Source organism: Nerophis ophidion, linkage group LG25 (genome assembly GCF_033978795.1).
Source record: "Nerophis ophidion isolate RoL-2023_Sa linkage group LG25, RoL_Noph_v1.0, whole genome shotgun sequence".
Lineage (NCBI taxonomy): Eukaryota > Metazoa > Chordata > Actinopteri > Syngnathiformes > Syngnathidae > Nerophis > Nerophis ophidion.
This window is the reverse complement of record NC_084635.1, coordinates 14,570,461-14,589,917: the sequence shown is the minus strand read 5'-3', so window position 1 is coordinate 14,589,917 and position 19,457 is coordinate 14,570,461. Positions and strand designations below refer to the sequence as shown.

The 19,457-nt window shown below is 41.7% G+C and overlaps 1 protein-coding gene across 1 annotated transcript in view; it reads left to right on the top strand.

Moving 5' to 3' along the window:
* LOC133543128 (neuronal acetylcholine receptor subunit alpha-7-like) overlaps window positions 1-19,457 on the top strand; it is a 58,813-nt gene that overhangs the window by 18,426 nt on the left and 20,930 nt on the right. The window contains exons 4-6 of the mRNA XM_061887592.1: window positions 6,848-6,957; window positions 13,705-13,784; window positions 17,440-17,607. Of these exons, the coding sequence (XP_061743576.1) occupies window positions 6,848-6,957; window positions 13,705-13,784; window positions 17,440-17,607 (358 nt within the window). The remainder of the gene's footprint in view (window positions 1-6,847; window positions 6,958-13,704; window positions 13,785-17,439; window positions 17,608-19,457) is intronic.

Sequence of the window (19,457 nt, the reverse complement as noted above, 5' to 3'; positions counted from 1 at the left end):
TTTACATTGTAGATTGTCACTGAAGGCATCACAACTATGAATCAACACATGTGGAGTTATGTACTTAACAAAAAAAGGTGAAATAACTGAAAATACGTTTTATACGCCACTTTTTTTTCCAAAATAGCCACCCTTTGCTCTGATTACTGCCTTGCACACTCTTGGCATTCTCTTGATGAGCTTCAAGCACAACAACTTTCAAAAAGTGCACTCAATGTTTACTATACATATTTTCACCAAGTTATGAGCAAATCAGTGACTTGCAGTTCAGTAAAACATTTTTTAAAAGTTCCTGTACGACATTCTGACTACTAAATTGCATGTGTACCCAAATATTGGGGTATTTTCTTCGGTAAATGTTATTGATGCAGGCAAATAACCATGATTATTCAGGATTAATCACAGGTTTAGAATGTGACACATTTGTTGAAAAAATAAATTAATTAATTAATTTAAAAAATATATATATATATATATGTATGTGTGTGTATGTATGTGTATGTATGTGTGTATATATGTATATATGTGTATATATGTATATGTATATATATATATATATATATATATATATATATATATATATATATATATATATTCAAGTTAGTACCCCCGCTTACCGCCCGAATGCAGCTATGATAGACTCCCACGACCCCAAAAAGGACAAGCAGTAGAAAATGGGTGGATGGATATTCAAGTGAATATTGGTCAAATCAAGAAAACATGCAAACTCGCCACAACAAAACCCATGTTAAATATTTACAAAAATAAAAGTAAAAGCTCAGACATATACAAACAATACACTGGAGGTTGCCACCACAGTTGACAGAATTCACAAAAAAGTCACAATTTCTTGGTAATATTTCAGGATTTTGGCAAAATGAGGGTAAGACTTTTTTGTGGGTTTTTTTTGGTCATTCTGTATTTTCTGATGTACATTGCGCCGTGAGGAGCTTGTTAGAAGTCGGTTGGTCACGAAACATTGCATGAATATAGCAGCGCAGTGCATCAATTTCCCCCAAATTACGCTTTAACAAAATAAAAGCATGTTTTATTGGAAGTATGAGAGCTGGAGTATGTTAACTATATTTAGATATATTATTTTTGGAATTTTTCATCAAGAAAAACTAACATCAAAACGACAGCAATTGCTAAATTATATTAGACTGCATGCTTCCGGACACTGTGAAGCAAACATGGCGCCTGTTGCTTAGTTGTCCATAGTCTCTCCTTACACAGATCTGTGTTTTCCCAGCTACTAGTGGCAACAATGAGCTCATTGTCAGGCTTGCCCCTGACAGTTTGGTTGTGTTTGAGTTTTTCCTCTGTGTGTATTTCCTGTCAGCGCTCTTGTTTTGGTTCTGTTTCCTGTTTGTCTCCCTGAGTGTTGTGTCCCCTCAGCTGTGGCTAATTGGCACTTGGCCACACCTGGCGTCAATCAGCCAGATGCTATTTGAACCTGCCTTACCATCCGGTCTTTGCTGGATTATTGTCGTTCCTACCTGTTGTGTCGTTGTATGCTCTAAACTATTCCCTAGATCCTGACTCCTGTTCCTGCTTCCTAGTTTCTGGTTCGTGTTTTCCTTTTCTTATTTTTGAACATTAAAACCATGCTTTCCCGCACAATGCCTGCCGCCTTCTCTGCATCTTGGGGTTCGTCACCAACACAACGTGACACTCGTCCTTTTTCCCTGTCAAAACAATAGCAGCAAGCTGTGCAAAGAGATGATATATTTGATCTGAGGGATTCTCCTGTTACTTGGTAACAAGATAGAAGACATACTGTAAGACAAGGTCATTGGCAAATGCGTTTTTGATTAGCTCAACTAATTCCCTCAGCTTGTCTAATGGAACCAGATGGGCCATCCGTCACATCCAAGTGTCCAATTATTACATTATTGCATTATAACATCCAACCAATTTAGGTTTCTTTTTTGACAAATTATCCAATATTAAAGAATAGAGTACCTATTTCCCCTAACACATGACTAGAATGTTCATGTACCAGCCCACATTTTATACATACTTTGAACCGATACACTATTAATTCCCGGTATCAGGCACTTAACCAATTTTCTGTACTTTTGTAAGTATGTCATAATAAAATGTATTTTTTCTTAATTTAACATTCAATACTGAGCTGATAATGATTGTATAGCAATTAAGTTAAAAGTTAAAATACCACTGATAGTCACACATACACTTGGTGTGGTGAAATTACCCTCTATGTTTGACCCATTCCCTTGTTCCACCCCCTGGGAGGTGAGGGGAGCAGTGAGCAGCAGCGGTGGCGGCGCTTGGAGTCATTTTGTTGATTTAAACCCCAATTCCTACCCTTGATGCTGAGTGCCAAGCAGGGTCCCATCTTTATAGTCATTGGTTTGACTCGGCCGGGGTTAGATGGCGATGATGTGGCGACTTGTCTAGGGTGTACCCCACCTACCGCCTGAATGCAACTGAGATAGGCTCCAGTACCCCCATGACCCCGAATGGGACATGCGGTAGAAAAAGAATGGAAGGATGGATTCATAGATAGATAGCTAGATAGCACTTGATTGTCATTGCACTTTAAAAGTACAACAAAATGAAATTTTCAGTACAGACCCGTTCAAAAGCAGACATATATTACAGGGTTGACAGAACAGGAACGCTGATGGGTCTCTACTTGAGCGGCGCCTTGTGAAGGTGGGAAAAGGTAAAACATGGGTGGCGGGGGAGTAAAAAAAAAGTCGATCTCAGACTTAGCTCCTATGGGGTGGTGCTCAGTTTGGGTCCAGGAAAAAATACATAAATACATGGTCTCACTGGGATGTGAACAGCATTAAGGATCTATGGATTGTTATTTTTGGGGCGAGCATAGACGTTCCACTGGTTTATCAGCTCTAACTGTTAATTCTGGCTCTCAAATTAATGATTACATTTTGGATTGATTGATTGATTGAAACTTTTATCAGTAGATTGCACAGTACAGTACATATTTTGTACAATTGATCACTAAATGGTAACACCCGAATAACTTTTTCAACTTGTTTAAGTCGGGGTCCACATTAATCAATTCATGGTAAGGAGAGCGGAAAGTATCTCTGAGATGAATTCCGTTTTGCAATTCAGTTCCGAAATCGTTAAAGTCTATTGCGACGGGCAGCCTTTGGGCTCCTCAAACGGCTGCCGAATGTGTCGATAAATCAGAGAAATGCTCAGTCCAATAAGCAGATGCCCTGTAATCACAGTTCCAAATAGATAGATGTCTTCCACATCCTCAATGAAAAGCACTGTCAGGATTACTACTCGCCAAATCTCCCACCAGTCCCTCATGTATCTGGCATCAAACGTCCCATCAGGACACGCAAGGAGAGATAGGGAGAGGGAGGGAGTGCGACCGACCTTGCCGAGAGCCAGAGTTAAAACTTTGCATTGTTTGTTGGAATAGAAAATGGCAACATGGGCCATTGTTGGGCGGCGAGCGCCCCCCAGATGGCCGACAAAAAAATATCTGTCACTTAGCTGTCTGTATGGGCCGCTGCAGTACTCAGTTGTTACACACTTTTCCACCACTTGTGGCAGTAATGACAATCTCAAACAAACAGAAGAAGTCTGGAGCTGAAGTCATAGAGAAGTTTAGGGGCAAAAATGATGACTAAAGTAGTGAAGCTTTATTTTCATTTGCACTTCAATTTTTATTTACAGTTTATTTAAAAAATATATTTTTATTATGGGCTTCACGGTGGAAGAAGGGTTAGTGCATCTGCCTCACAATACGAAGGTCCTGAGTAGTCAGGGTTCAATCCCAAGCTGGGGATCTTTCTGTGTGGCGTTTGCTTGTCCTCCCCGTGAATGCATGGGTTCCCTCCGGGTACTCCGGCTTCCTCCCACTTCCAAAGACATGCACCTGGGGATAGGTTGATTGGCAACACTAAATTGGCCCTAGTGTGTGAATGTGAGTGTGAATGTTGTCTGTCTATCTGTGTTGGCCCTGCGATGAGGTGGCGACTTGTCCAGGGTGTACGCCGCCTTCCGCTCGATTGTAGCTGAGATAGGCACCAGCGCCCCTCGCGACCCCAAAGGGAATAAGCGGTCGAAAATGGATGGATTTTTTATTATTATTTATTATTAATTTAGTTAAGAATGTATTTATTTTAGCACTGCGTGATTGTATATAAATTTAGTTTTAACCTGTTTTTATGAATCTCTTCTTTTGCAGTAATTTGTATTTAATTTTCTAATCAAACTGGCCTAAAACTTGATAATAATTTTATCGATGAACACATCTTTTGACAAGGTTTATCCTGGTAACCTAAGTAGGTTAGATATTATTATCGACTACGATTAAAATCAAACGTAAAATGACTAATTCAATGTTAATATTTGAATGGGCTGTGGACCCCTCTGTAATGGGATGGTTTGGGAGAAAAAGCTTATGAACCCATGACTGAGAGGCAGTCCGGCTAAGTCCGCAATGAACGCTTAATTGCTCGTTAACGTGAACCGGTAGCCGGTCGTACTTACGGAATTCAGTCACTGCCTGCAGTATAAAAATACCGAATTTGGTACCCATCCCCTCATACAACATGTGCAAACTTGAATAGACTTATCACAGGAGAGCAAACAGCATCCTCAGGGACTCATCACACCCAGGTCTTAAGGCTATTATTTTATGTAGGTTGTTGTAAAAGCACGAGCTGGATTGCTGTCCAATTTCGTTGTTTCCATACAATGACAATAAAGGTATTCTGATTCTGACACCATAACGTACCTCATCTTCCATCCTACAACTTTAGGGAACTTGTCTCATCTTATTGAAACTTATTTTCATGTGTCCGCTTCCGCCGCGCGGTTCAATGGAGGAATAATTCGTACACTATTGTTGGGTACTGGGAATAAGAAGATGTGAAAATAAATTGACTGTGTGAGACAGTTTTATTCTCATTGTGACACAATGGTGTGTTCAGTGCCAGACCAGGTCTCTTTATAAATGCTGTTGAGCATTATTTTTCTAAAACAGACCTGGGCAATAATTTTTTACTCGGGGGCCACATTTAAAGAAAAAAATGTGGCTGGGGGCCGGTATATCTATTTTTAGGAACACTAATACAAAACCCCACAATAATGTCTCATTGAATGCTAAAAACTTTATGACAGACCGTCTTAAAAAACGTAATGTAATTTTTACTTTTCCTATGAACGATAAAACACTGAATATTGACAAAATATGAATGTCACATCCCCTTTCGATCGACACATTTTACAATCAAGTGAAACGCAACAAAAATGCACCACACATTGAAATATGAACGCGAAGGGTACAAAATAAACCCACCTACAATCTGATATATCTGATATATCACTAAGCTTTAGAACTTTGTTGTGAAAATCTCCTTGCGCGTCTGTGGAAACGCTTCCCACCCACACTGGTGCCTCGTCTGAGCTGCTGTGACGTAGATTACCATAGTAACTAATTAGATGACATAGTAACTAATTATATTACCATAGTAACTCATTAAATTACCATAGTAACTGGTATATCTTCCAAAAGCGCACATTCCAACCATTAAAATACTTTGTATAGTTCAAGACTTACGGTCATTAGAAAACATGACTGAACATCATAATGGCAGCTACACTTTCCATCTTTAAGATCTAAAAAAAAAAGTACCGGTATTCGGGAATGTCTGGCGCATACTTGCCAACCCTCCCGGATTTTCCAGGAGATTCTTGAAATTCCTGCGCCTCTCCCGAAAACCTACCGGAAGAAATTTCTCCTGAAAATCTCCCGAAATTCTGCGGAGCTGGAGGACACGCCCCCTCCAGCTCCATGCGGACCTGGGTGGGGACAGCCTGTTTTCACGTCCGCTTTCCCACTATATAAACAGCTTGCCTGCCCAATCACGTTACAACATTTACGGATTTTAATAAAAAACTGCACACACAAGGAGACGAAGCAGAAGAAGGAGGAACTTACAGCCATGGCGACGCCGTCTGTAATAGAGTGATTCTATGTTGTCTGTCGCCATCTCCTGGTGAATGTTGGCTATAGCGTTATGGGGTTGTTTTTTAATTGGCCAACGATTTATGTGGTGTTGCGCACCTGACGGCAAGTGACTCTCGAGTCTCGCCAGTACGCAAATGGCACAACAAAGGTTACTCAAATAGTGAAAGGTAAGTGTTGTTGTTTTTTTTAGTAACCAGCAAGCACAGTACAGTTAGTAGAACAACTGTTTTTATTACTGTGTATTTGATAGGTGCCGTCTGAAATTCAACTATTTTTTATCTATATATGTAATGTAATATATATATATATTTATATATATATATATATATATATATATATATATATATATATATATATATATATATATATATATATATATATATATATATATATATATATATAGCTAGAACTCACTGAAACTCAAGTATTTCATACATAAATATATATATATATATATGAAATATATTTGAAATACTCGAGTTGGTGAATTGTAAATGTAAATATACCCCTCCCCTCTTAACCACGGCCCGCCCCAACCACGCCTCCGCTCCACCCCTGACCACGCCCCCCACCTCTCGAAATCGGAGGTCTAAAGGTTGGCACGTATGGTCTGGCGGGTCGGATTGAAAAGCTTAACGGGCCGCATGTGGCCCCCGGGCCTTAATTTGCCAAGTCTGTTCTAAAAGGACAGGTGAGCGAAGACTTATCCAGCTTGTGCATGAGGTGGGCCTTACAATAAAATGTGCAGCACTAAGCTTCCAGCAAGTTTGCAAATTCAGTAGGTGAACACATAAAAACATAACTCAATCTTTATCCTGCCTTCATTTGGTGTGTACAACATTTTGCAATTATGTATTCCAGAACTGGAATGACAAGATGCTGCAGTGGGACCCATCTGAGTTTAATGGAGTGTCCTCTGTGAGATTTCCTTCTCATCTCCTTTGGAAGCCAGATGTTGTCCTTTATAACAGGTAAGTACAGTCAATTCTGGCGATGTCTCAAGAAGGGTAGAAATACAAGAGAACACACACACACACACACACACACACACACACACACACACACGCACACACACCAACTACAATTGTAGTCCAAGTACCTTTAGAAAATACCTACTAAAACAGAAGTTACTTACAAGTGACTCGGTACTTGAGTAGTTTTTTTCACGGAATACTTACTTACTCTTACTCGAGTCATTATTTTGATGACTACATTTTACTTTTACTTGAGTCATATTATTCTAAAGTAATGCCATTCTTACTTGAGTACAATTTTTGGGTACTTTCTCTACTTTATCTGTTTTTAAAAAAATGTTTTTATAGAGGGCTTTATGGACAGAATTTAAGCCGCCTCGTACTAGCAGTTTATTACTATTTAGAATGCATATAAAAAAGAAAAGACAGCGTGTGTAGTTGTCTCACAGAGAGATTGTAAATGATTGTGTGTGGCTTCACTTTAATCATACATTATGAAGTCACAATGACCCTTTATAGTGGTTTCAAAACACAAACCACCCCGAACATGAATGAACAAAAGAAACAAAGATGAATGGGTGGAGCCCAATTGTGTTATGGAAAGGAAGCTCATTCCCCATCTAGGAACGAGAAACATGAGAGTAATTCAAATTAGAAGCACTCTATTCTATCAGCTAATGAGGTAAAAAGCACTGTGTCCATTTGTCAGTGTACTTGAATATTTAATTTCAGATTGTGTTCAACGCTGATGGATTTTTTGTTTCTCCATTTCAAAGATATTCTTTGTCAGATTAAATCATCCACAGCCTGTTGTATAGTAGATCCTCGCTATTTGTTTATGTAAATAAAATGCGAGACAAAAGAGACGTTTGTTGTGTACGGGGGGAGTAGACGGCACAGACAACCGGGGCGAAGCATTTAACACTATGATTTATTATATGTATTCTACAAACATTCCCATATGAGTTGGGAAATTGTGTTTGATGTAAATATAAACAGAAAACAAGGATTTGAAAATCATTTTCAACCCATATTCAGTTGAATATGCTACAAAGACGTATTTGATGTTCAAACTGATAAACTTTTTTTTTTGCAAAAATAATCATTAACTTTAGAATTTGATGCCAGCAACACGTGACAAAGAAGTTGGGAAAGGGGGCAATAAATACTGATCAAATTGAGGAATGCTCATCAAATACTTATTTGGAACATCCCACAGGTGTGCAGGCTAATTAGGAACAGCTGGGTGCCATGATTGGGTATAAAAGCAGCTTCCATGAAATGCTAAGTAATTCACAAACAAGGATGGGGTGAGGGTCACCAATTTGTAAGCAAATTGTCGAACAGCTTTAGAACAACATTTTTCAACGAGCTATTGCAAGGAATTTAGGGATTTTACCATCTACGGTCTGTAAAATCATCAAAAGGTTCAGAAAATCTGGAGAAATCACTGCACGTAAGCGATGATATTACGGACCTTTGATCCCTCAGGCGGTACTGCATCAAAAAAAGACATCAGTGTGTAAAGGATATCACCACATGGGCTCAGAAACACTTCATAAAACCAGTGTCAGTAACTACAGTTGGTTGCTACATCTGTAAGTGCAAGTTAAAACTCTACAATGCAAAGCAAAACCCATTTATCAACAACACCAAGGAACGCCGCTGGCTTTGCTGGGCCCGAGCTCGTCTAAGATGGACTGATGCAAAGTGGAAAAGTGTTCTGTGGTCTGGCGAGTCCACATTTCAAATTATATTTGGAAACTGTGGACGTGGTGTCCTCCGGAACAAGTAGGAAAATAACCATCCGGATTGTTATAAGCACAAAGTTCAAAAGCCAGCATCTCTGATGGTATGGGGGTGTATTATTTGCCAAAAAAAAAAAAAAAGTTTATGAGTTTGAACATTAAATATCTTGTCTTTGTAGTGCATTCAATTGAATATGGGTTGAAAATGATTTGCAAATCATTGTATTCTGTTTATATTTACATCTAACACAATTTCCCAACTCACATGGAAACGGGGTTTGTATATACCGGTATATAATAACATCCATCCATCCATCCATTTCCTACCGCTTATTCCCTTTTGGGGTCGCGGGGGGCGCTGGCGCCTATCTCAGCTACAATCGGGCAGAAGGCGGGGTACACCCTAACAATAAATATAATAAACAAGGGTGTGTGGAGTGTGACTTAATCCAAAAGCGTGTATGGTGTTGTGACTATGTGATGGAATTAACTGTTGAGTGTTACCGTAAACGTTGAGCGAGAGGCGGAAGTCCTGGAGGGAAAAGGCAGGCTTGAATGTCCGTGAGAACGGAAAGGTAATCGGGGGGATATAGCGAGCCGTCAACAGGTCCGTGTCCAAGCGGAGGGTCGAGGATCGAGGGAAACAGTCCGGAATCCAGAGGAAAACAACAATGCAGACGAGACGCACAGCTCATCACGAGGAACGAAGGCAGACTGCAGGAAGGACGACAAGGAAGACACGAGACCAATTAAAAACGACGGTGGAGTAAAGAGAGAGAGCAAGGTTGCATAGAGCTAGGTGATCGCTTACGGTTGTCCATCAGATGATTTACGTTCTGGCGCCGGATAGCAAGTTGAGCAGGCCTATGAAGGCAGGTGCGTTGAGTGCTGATGGAAAGCAGCTGCTTGCTGCCGCCGGAGTGAAGCGTGCAAGAGATGAGCGCCCGTGGGTGTGTCCCGAGGCGCGCTCGGCTTTACTCCTTGAGGAGTGCGCAGCGGCATTGCGCTTGCGCTGTGACAACGTTCCTAGAAATGTCTATTTATGTTTTACAGTAGCATTGTGTTTTTTTAGCATTGTTTCTCAAACAGTGGTTAGCAGCAGGGAAGATTTTCACAATTTTTGTCCAAATGTATGCGTTCATAATAGAACAATAATAAAGCCTGCAGCTACTGTTGGTGGCGGCAGTGTTCGGTCTAATTAATGGGATTCCTGTTCTACCTAGTATAAGAGGTAAGTACAAAGGAATACACATGCACATACACTATATTGTCAAAGGTATTTGGCCAGTCATGTTGGAAGAGGAAGAGACCCTTCCCAACTGTTCCCACAAGGTTGGGAGCATGGAATTGTCCAAGATGTTTTGGTATCATGTCCGCCTTCAGCTTGAATGCAGATGAGATAGGCTCCAGCGACCCCGAACGGGACAAGCAGTAGAAAATGGATGGATGGATGGATGGAGCATTCAAAGTTAATTTCACTGGAACTAAGGGGCCAAGCCCAACTCCTAAAAAACAACCCCAAAGCATAATTCCTCCTCCACCAAATTTCACACTGCACAATGCAGTCCAAAATGTTGCGTTCTCCTGACAACCTCCAAACCCAGGCTCGTCCATCAGATTGCCAGATGGAAAAGCATGATTCATCACTCCGAAGAATGCGTCTCCACAGCTCTAGAGTCCAGTGGCAATGTGCTTTACACCACTGCATCCGACACTTTGCGTTGGACTTGGTGATGTATGGCTTAGATACAGCTGCTCAGCCATGGAAATCCATTCCATGAAGCTCTCTGCTTACTGTACGTGGGCTAATTGGAAGGTCACATGCAGTTTGGAGTTCTGTAGCAACTGACTGTGCGGAAAGTCTTTGCATTATGCGCTTCAGCATCCGCTGACCCCTCTCTGTCAGTTTATATGGCCTACCACTTGGTGGCTGAGTTGCTGTTGTTCCCAAACTCTTCCATTTTCTTATAATAAAGCCGAGAGTTGACTTTGGAATATTTAGAAGCGAGGACATTTCACGACTGGATTTGTTGCACAGGTGGCATCTTATGACAGTTTCACGCTGGAAATCACTGAGAGCAGCCAATTACTTCACAAATGTTTGTAGAAACAGTGTCCATGCTTTAGTGCTTGGTTTTATACACCAGTGATTAGGACAGTGTTTTTCAACCACTGTGCCGAGGCACAGTAGTGTGCCGTGAGATACAGTCTGGTGTGCCGTTGGAGAATATTTAATTTCACATTTTTACATTTTTTGCAAACCAGTAATTAAAATCCGCAAATAATGTGCCGATGCTAAGTGTCTGTACTGTCTAGAGCTCGGCAGAGTAACCGTGTAATACTCTTCCATATCAGTAGGTGGCAGAAGGTAGCTTATTGCTTTGTAGATGTCGGGAACATGGTTTGTCATGATCACAATATCCGGGAGGCAGGATGCAGGTAAAAATGTATCCGACGCTTAAACCAAAAATAAACAAAAGGTGATTGCCCCTAAGAAAAGGCGTTGAAGCTTAGGGATGGCTACGCAAAACGAAACTAAAACTGAACTTTCTGCAAAGTAAACAAAAACAGAATGCTGGACGACACCAAAGACTTACAGTGGAGCAGACGGCGTCCACAAAGTACATCCGTACATGACATGACAATCAACAATGTCCCCACAAAGAAGGATAAAAACAACAGAATTATTTTTGATTGCTAAAACAAAGTATATTAGGGAAATATCGCTCAAAGGAAGACATGAAACTGCAATAGGAAAATACCCAAAAAAGAGAAAACGCCACCAAAATAGGAGCGCAAGACAAGAACTTAAACACTACACACAGGAAAGCACCAAACCACTCCAAATAAGTCACAGCGTGATGTGACAGGTCGTGAGAGTATACACCTACTTTGAGACAAGAGCTACATTGATGCATGCTTGGTTGTGGTTTAAAGTAATATCCAACAATTGCGACAATGACTTTTTACTATCAACTGACTTTTGTTTTTTAATGATTTCTGCTGGTGGTGTGTCTCCGGATTTTTTCAACGCAAAACAATGTGCCTTGGCTCAAAAAAGGTTGAAAAACACTGGAATAGGACACCTGATTCTGATCATTTGGTAGAGTGGCCAAATACTTTTGGCAATATAGTGTAGCTGATGTAGGCGAAGAGATGGAATAGTTTGTGACAGGAATAAAAAGAAAAAGGGAGCCTATAAGAAATAAGAAATGTAACTCACACAGTTGTGTTGGTCGGATAAATAAATCAATCATGTTCTTAACATTTCAGAGAGGGGGAGCAAAATATGTCAATCAATCAATCAATCAATGTTTATTTATATAGCCCCAAATCACAAATGTCTCAAAGGACTGCACAAATCATTACGACTACAACATCCTCGGAAGAACCCACAAAAGGGCAAGGGAAACTCACACCCAGTGGGCAAGGAGAATTCACATCCAGTGGGACGCCAGTGACAATGCTGACTATGAGAAACCTTGGAGAGGACCTCAGATGTGGGCAACCCCCCCCCCCCCCCCCCCCCCCCCTAGGGGACCAAAAGCAATGGATGTCGAGCGGGTCTAACATAATACTGTGAAAGTTCAATCCATAGTGGCTCCAACACAGCCGCGAGAGTTCAGTTCAAGCGGATCCAAGACAGCAGCGAGAGTCCCGTCCACAGGAGACCATCTCAAGCGGAGGCGGATCAGCAGTGTAGAGATGTCCCCAACCGATACAGGCGAGCGGTCCATCCTGGGTCCCGACGAGCGGTCCATCCTGGGTCTCGACTCTGGACAGCCAGTACTTCATCCATGGTCATCGGACCGGACCCCCTCCACAAGGGAGGGGGGGACATAGGAGAAAGAAAAGAAGCGGCAGATCAACTAGTCTAAAAAGGAGGTCTATTTAAAGGCTAGAGTATACAGATGAGTTTTAAGGTGAGACTTAAATGCTTCTACTGAGGTAGCATCTCGAACTGTTACCGGGAGGGCATTCCAGACTACTGGAGCCCGAACGGAAAACGCTCTACAGCCCGCAGACTTTTTTGGGCTCTAGGAATCACTAATAAGCAGGAGTCTTTTGAACGCAGATTTCTTGCCGGGACATATGGTACAATACAATCGGCAAGATAGGATGGAGCTAGACCGTGTAGTATTTTATACGTAATTAATAGAACCTTAAAGTCACATTTTAAGTGCACAGGAAGCCAGTGCAGGTGAGCCAGTACAGGCGTAATATGATCAAACTTTCTTGTTCTTGTCAAAAGTCTAGCAGCCGCATTTTGTACCAACTGTAATCTTTTAATGCTAGACATGGGGAGACCCGAAAATAATATATGATGTCACTATCAATGTATATGCAGGAATGACCTGAGCGCGATACAAATAGAATGGTAACTCCCCATATCGTAGTCGGGTTCAACATTGTGTCCTAGCATTACCCACTATCAGTGTGTATTTGTCACGTCTATGGGATCATGTTTTGTTTTTGTCATGTGTGGTTTTATTTTTTGGACAATCAGTTCCTGTTCCAGCACTTCCTTGTTTGTCTTATTACCATAGCAACTCATTAATTTTCACTTTGTCCTCAAGTCACGCCCCTGTCCTCATGTCTCACACCTGTTTGCACTCATCATAGCTATTATTTAAACCGGAAGTTGCCAGGAAGTCAGCCTGGCGACTTTATACCTCAACTGCCTTCATGCCAAGCCATGCTGTTAAATCATTCTGTCCATGCCACGTAAGTTTTTGGTTTGTTTAGTTCTGCCTTTGTGCTTTGTTTGTTTTCTCAGTCTAGTTTTGTACCGCTATTGTGCGCGCTTTTAGTTTGCCTTTTGTTTGTTATAGTGTTTAAAAATAAATACTGTCTGTACTTACATTCACGTCTCGCTCGTGCCAACTTTCCTTTGCGTCGGAAAAATAAACTATCCCATAGTCCAAGTCCTGACTGTATTTGGATGGGTCACCAACCATTGTTCATCATTCTGATCATGATTCCATGTCGCCCACAGTGCAGATGAACGATTTGATGCCACCTTCCATACCAATATTTTGGTGCGCTCCTCGGGAGACTGTATTTACCTACCTCCAGGTAAACATTTTTCAATATTTTTGGTGTTCATCATGCTATCTGCATTGATTGATGCTTTTTTCTGTCAGATTTGTAATTAGATTAGATTAGATAGTACTTTATTTATTCCGTCAGGAGAGTTCCTTCAGGAAAATTACAATTTTCAGCACAATCCCATTCAAGATCAGACAAACATTAAAGGGAGACAGAACAGGATCGCTGACGGGTCTGCCGGCTTCCAGCGCCCCTTACAAAAAAAGATGAGATACAGGTAAACAAGGGGGGGGAGAGAAAAAATAGAAGATTAAAATAAAATAAAAAAATCGGTCTTAGCCTGGGCCCTGGAGAGGGGGTGCTGACTGAGGCCAAGGGAAAAAAACAACAACTCATAGCCATAGTACACACCCCTCTTACATGTGTTAATGTTGGATTGCATAATATAAACGGATGTTAATATGTACAGATTTATAATTTACATCAAGACATGTTCATTCATAAGCTAATAAATAAGTTAATAGAATATTTTTGAAAATAGCGTATTTTTCAAACCCTCTTAAAATCCTTTCATTTGCTCAAAAATCAACAGTGCGCCTTATAACCCGGTGCGCCTAATGTACAGAATAATTCTGGTTGTGCTTGCCGAGTTCCAAGCAATTTTATCTGGTACACGGCGTAATGATAAGTGTGAACAGTAGATGGCAGTCATGCATAAGAGATAAATGTGGATTGCAAGTTGAATAATGTTCAATAAATGACGCCAGCATGCACCGGTGAGCAAGCAACACCAAAACGTTAAAGTTTCATTGAGAAAATAGAACATTACACAAGGTGCTCAAAAAAGTGTCAAAATGTTTTAATACGACTTTGGTAAGCGACAAACCCACAGCCAAATGCAACCCGGAACATTACGGCTACCGTAGTGCAAAACTCAACACCAGTGAAGTTGGCATGTTGTGTAAATTGTTAATAAAAACAGAATACAATGATTTGCAAATCCTTTTCAACATATATTCGATTGAATAGACTGCAAAGACAAGATACCCCGCCCTGAGATTGGTAGGTTGGGAGTTCAAATCCTGGCCGAGGCATACCAAAGACTATAAAAAAATAGGACCCATTACCTCCCTGCTCGGCACTCAGCATCAAGGGTTGAAATTGGGGATTAAATCACCATAAAATGATTCCCGGGCACGGCACCGGTGCTGCACACTGCTCCCCTCACTTGCCAGGGGGTGGAACAAGGGGATGGATCAAATGCAGAGGACAAATTTCACCACACCTAGCGGGTGTGTGACAATCATTGGTACTTTAACTTTTACTTTAACTTTTAACTAGTAAACTTGATTTTTTGCAAAATATTAGTTCATTTGGAATTTGCTGGCTTCAACATGTTTCCAAAAAGCTGGCACAAGTGGCAAAAAAAGACTGAGGAAGTTGAGGAATGCTCATCAGACACGTATATGGAACACCCCACAGGTGAATAGGCTAGTTGGGAACAGGTGGGTGCCATGATTGAAATGTTCAGTCATTCACAAACAAGGTTGGGGCGAGGGTCAACACTTTGTGAACAAACAACTGTTTAAGAACAACATTTCTCAACGAGCAATTGCAAGGAATTTAGGGATTTTACCGACTACGGTCCGTAATATTAAAAGGTACAGACAATCTGGAGAAATCACTGCATGTCAGCGGCAACCCCGAAAACAAACATTGAATGCCAGTGACCTTTGATCCCTCAGGCAGTACTGCATCAAAAAAACCGACATCAGTGTGTAAAGGATATCACCACATGGGCTCAGGAACACTTCATAAAACCAGTGTCAGCAACTGCAGTTGGTTGCCACATCTGTAAGTGCAAGTTAAAACTCTGCTATGCAAAGCAAAACCCATTTATCAACAACACCAAGGAACGCAGCTGGCTTCGCTGGGCCCAAGCTCATCTAAGATGGACTGATGCAAAGTGGAAAAGTGTTTTGTGGTCTAACGAGTCCACATTTCAAATTTTATTTGGAAACTGTGGATGTGGTGTCCTCCAGAACAAAGAGTAAAATAACCATTCGGATTGTTATAGGAGCAAAGTTGAAAAGCCAGCATCTGTGATGGTATGGGGGTGTATTAGTGCCCAAGGCATGGGTAACTTACACATCTGTGAAGGCACCATTAATGCTGAATGGTCCTTACAGGTTTTGGAGCAACATATGTTGTCATCCAAGCAACGTTATCATGGATAGCCCTGCTTATTTCAGCAAGACAATGCCAAGACACATTCACCACGTGTTACAACAGCGTGGTTTCATAGTACAAGACTGCGGGTACTTTCCTGGCCCGCCTGCAGTCCAGACCTGTCCCCCATCGAAAATGTGTGGCGCATTATCCATCCATCCATTTTCTACCGCTTATGGCGCATTATGAAGCGTAAAATACGACAGCGGAGACCCCGGACTGTTGAACAACTAAAGCTCTACATAAAACAAGAACGGGAAATAATTCCACTTTCAAACCTTCAATAATTAGTTTCCTCAGTTCACAAAACGTTTCAGTGTTTTTAAAAGAAAAGGTGATGTAACACAGTGGTGAACATATCCCTTCCCAACTACTTTGGCACGTGTTGCAGCCAAGAAATTCTAAGTTAATTAATATTTGCAAATAAAAAAATATATTGTCTTTGTAGTGCATTCAACTGAATATGGGTTGAAAAGGATTTGCAAATCATTGTATTCCGTTTATATTTACATCCAACACAATTTCCCAATTCATATGGAAACGGGGTTTGTATATATATATATATATATATATATATATATATATATATATATATATATATATACACACAGTATATTTATATTTATTCATTTAGAGGTATATATGTGTGTGTACATATTTATAGCTATGAATGTGTATGTGTGTGTATATATGTAAATGTATGTGTATGTGTGTAAATAGTATGTATATATAGATATATACACACACATATATACATGTATATATCTATAGAGTGTATATGTATATTTATCCATCCATCCATTTTTCTACCGCTTATTCCCTTTCGGGGTCGCGGGGGGCGCTGGCGCCTATCTCAGCTACAATCGGGCGGAAGGCGGGGTACATCCTGGACAAGTCGCCACCTCATCGCAGGGCCAACACAGATAGACAGACAACATTCACACTCACATTCACACACTAGGGCCAATTTAGTGTTGCCAATCAACCTATCCCCAGGTGCATGTCTTTGGAGGTGGGAGGAAGCCGGAGTACCCGGAGGGAACCCACGCACACATACTGTAATATATGTGTCCTAAATTATTCTTTCAACTCATTGTTTGTCATCAAATCGCAAATCGTACCTCCATTTGTTCGCCTTATATTTCAATCAATTCCACGCGTCACCTACCTGACGTCCACATGTTCATATTTTTCTTCACTACAAATTGGAGTTAGGGTTTGCTTGCCTTCTGAAGGATTATCGACTGCTTTTACTTTATTAGATTTTTTTTTTTTTTACTGTCAATACCATTGACCGCGCAGGAGCTTTTAATGTTGTCAAAGTAAACATCCCTTGCAGCGTATTTTAGGGGCATAATATTTTTTCAGGTGTCACACTGCTTCCTTTATCCTGAAGATAGTCTGTCATACTTCTCCTTTTCTCCTTCCTGTCTCCTATTTGTCTCCCAATCAGCGATCTTCAAGAGCACCTGCTACATCGATGTCCGCTGGTTCCCCTTTGACATCCAGAAATGTGACCTCAAATTTGGTTCCTGGACTTACGATGGCTGGTCTGTCAACTTGACCATGTCGGAGGCAGACATAAGTGGCTACGTCACCAATGGAGAGTGGGACCTTGTTGGTAAGAATGACTTCAAAATAAAATGGCAAAAAGAAAGGGTTAGTTCTTTAAAAGGGGAACATTATCACCAGACCTATATAAGTGTAACAAACAGTTCAGGGTGTCCCTCCAGTGTTGCCGTAAGGCTGTGACGTAAGAGGTCTATATAAAGGCGGGTTGTTGAAGAAGGTGATAGATGGGTATGGAGATAGGTGTAAAGAAGGGAACAATAAAGTGGTGGAGACCGGACCTGCTCTCATGACTCCCTTTTATTATTTTATTTTATCAGTACCCAAATTATGCGAACCCAGGACACTCGGCTACATTGGTGGCAGCGGTGGGATTATTTTAACTGCTGTGTTGAAAAAAAAAGAAGAAAGTTTTACACGGGACACGTGAGTTTCCAGTTAGCTGCGAAGCTTCCCGGCCATTTTGCGGACACGTGGTGTGGTGACCACGACTCTTTTTAAGCCCGGAGGCGCTGTTTGACGGACACTCACACGGCATGGATGTCGAAAGTGGACTTTTTTTGTGTAACCGCTCCTTTCACCGACGGAGGGAGCCGACTGCAACCAGGAGCTGGTGAGGATTTTCGGATCCTCCCAACTCGTCACGTGGGAGACTGGGAGCAGCTTTTAAACAAAGACAATGGACCGGTTCGGGGCCAACCTGTCGGCGAGTGTGCGTGCTCCGGGGGAGAGCGTGGAGGTGTTTGCTGCGGGCGTGGCCCGGCTGGTTGCGGAGGCGTTCCCGCGGTCTTGCTGCTGGCCCTTCGTGCCGAGAGACAGCCGACGGTGGCGTGAGAAGTACAGAGCGTGTCGGACCCGTCGGTGCCCTTAACGTCCCCGTGGGCGGGTCCCAGGTTTGTCGGCCCACCCGGAGGGTGGTCATGGACGGATGTGGCCCGGAGGTTCCCAGGGGGGCCGTGGGGGCCCCAGGGTGTTTCCCCTTCAATTAGACTCTGTATGTTGCTTGAAAAAAAAAGGACGTGCACCACTGCCTATAACCCCAAGTCGGATGGCATGATGGAGCGTCATAAACGAACTATCTCACAAACGGACTATCTTGCAGGGGGTCACTGGAGCGACCTCCTGCGCACAATCGGACTATCTCGCAGGGGGTGACAGGGGTAACCTCCTGCGCACCATCGGACCATCTCGCTGGGGGCGACCTCCTCCACATAATTGAACTATCTTACAAATGGGGCGATTGGAGTGACATCCTTCGCATCTGGGAGTTTTTGCATGTTTTGAGGGGCCAGTGTGTTAGCCTATGCAATACGGTGTAAAAAAATATATTGTTGATTTATTGTGAATTTTGAATTTTTTTTTTCTTTTCTCTGTTCTATTTCCCCTTGTTTGTTACCTATTTTGTTTGTGATGAAACGGGGACGTTTCTAATTGAGGGGGGGACGTATGTAACAAACAGTTCAGGGTGTCCCTCCAGTGTTGCCGTAAGGCTGTGACGTAAGAGGTCTATATAAAGGCGGGTTGTTGAAGAAGGTGATAGATGGGTATGGAGATAGGTGTAAAGAAGGGAACAATAAAGTGGTGGAGACCGGACCTGCTCTCATGACTCCCTTTTATTATTTTATTTTATCAGTACCCAAATTATGCGAACCCAGGACACTCGGCTACATAAGCGTCAATAAATACCTTGATGTTGCAGAAAAAAGACCACATGTTGTTTTAACCGATTTCCGAACTCTAAAAGGGTGAATTTGGCGATTGAAACACCTTTCAATTGTTCGCTGTCGGAGCAATGACCTTTCACCCGTGACGTTACAACGGGAAGCACTCCGCCATTTTCTCAAACACATTACACACACCAAGTCAAATCAGCTGTTATTTTCCGTTTTTTTGACTGTTTTC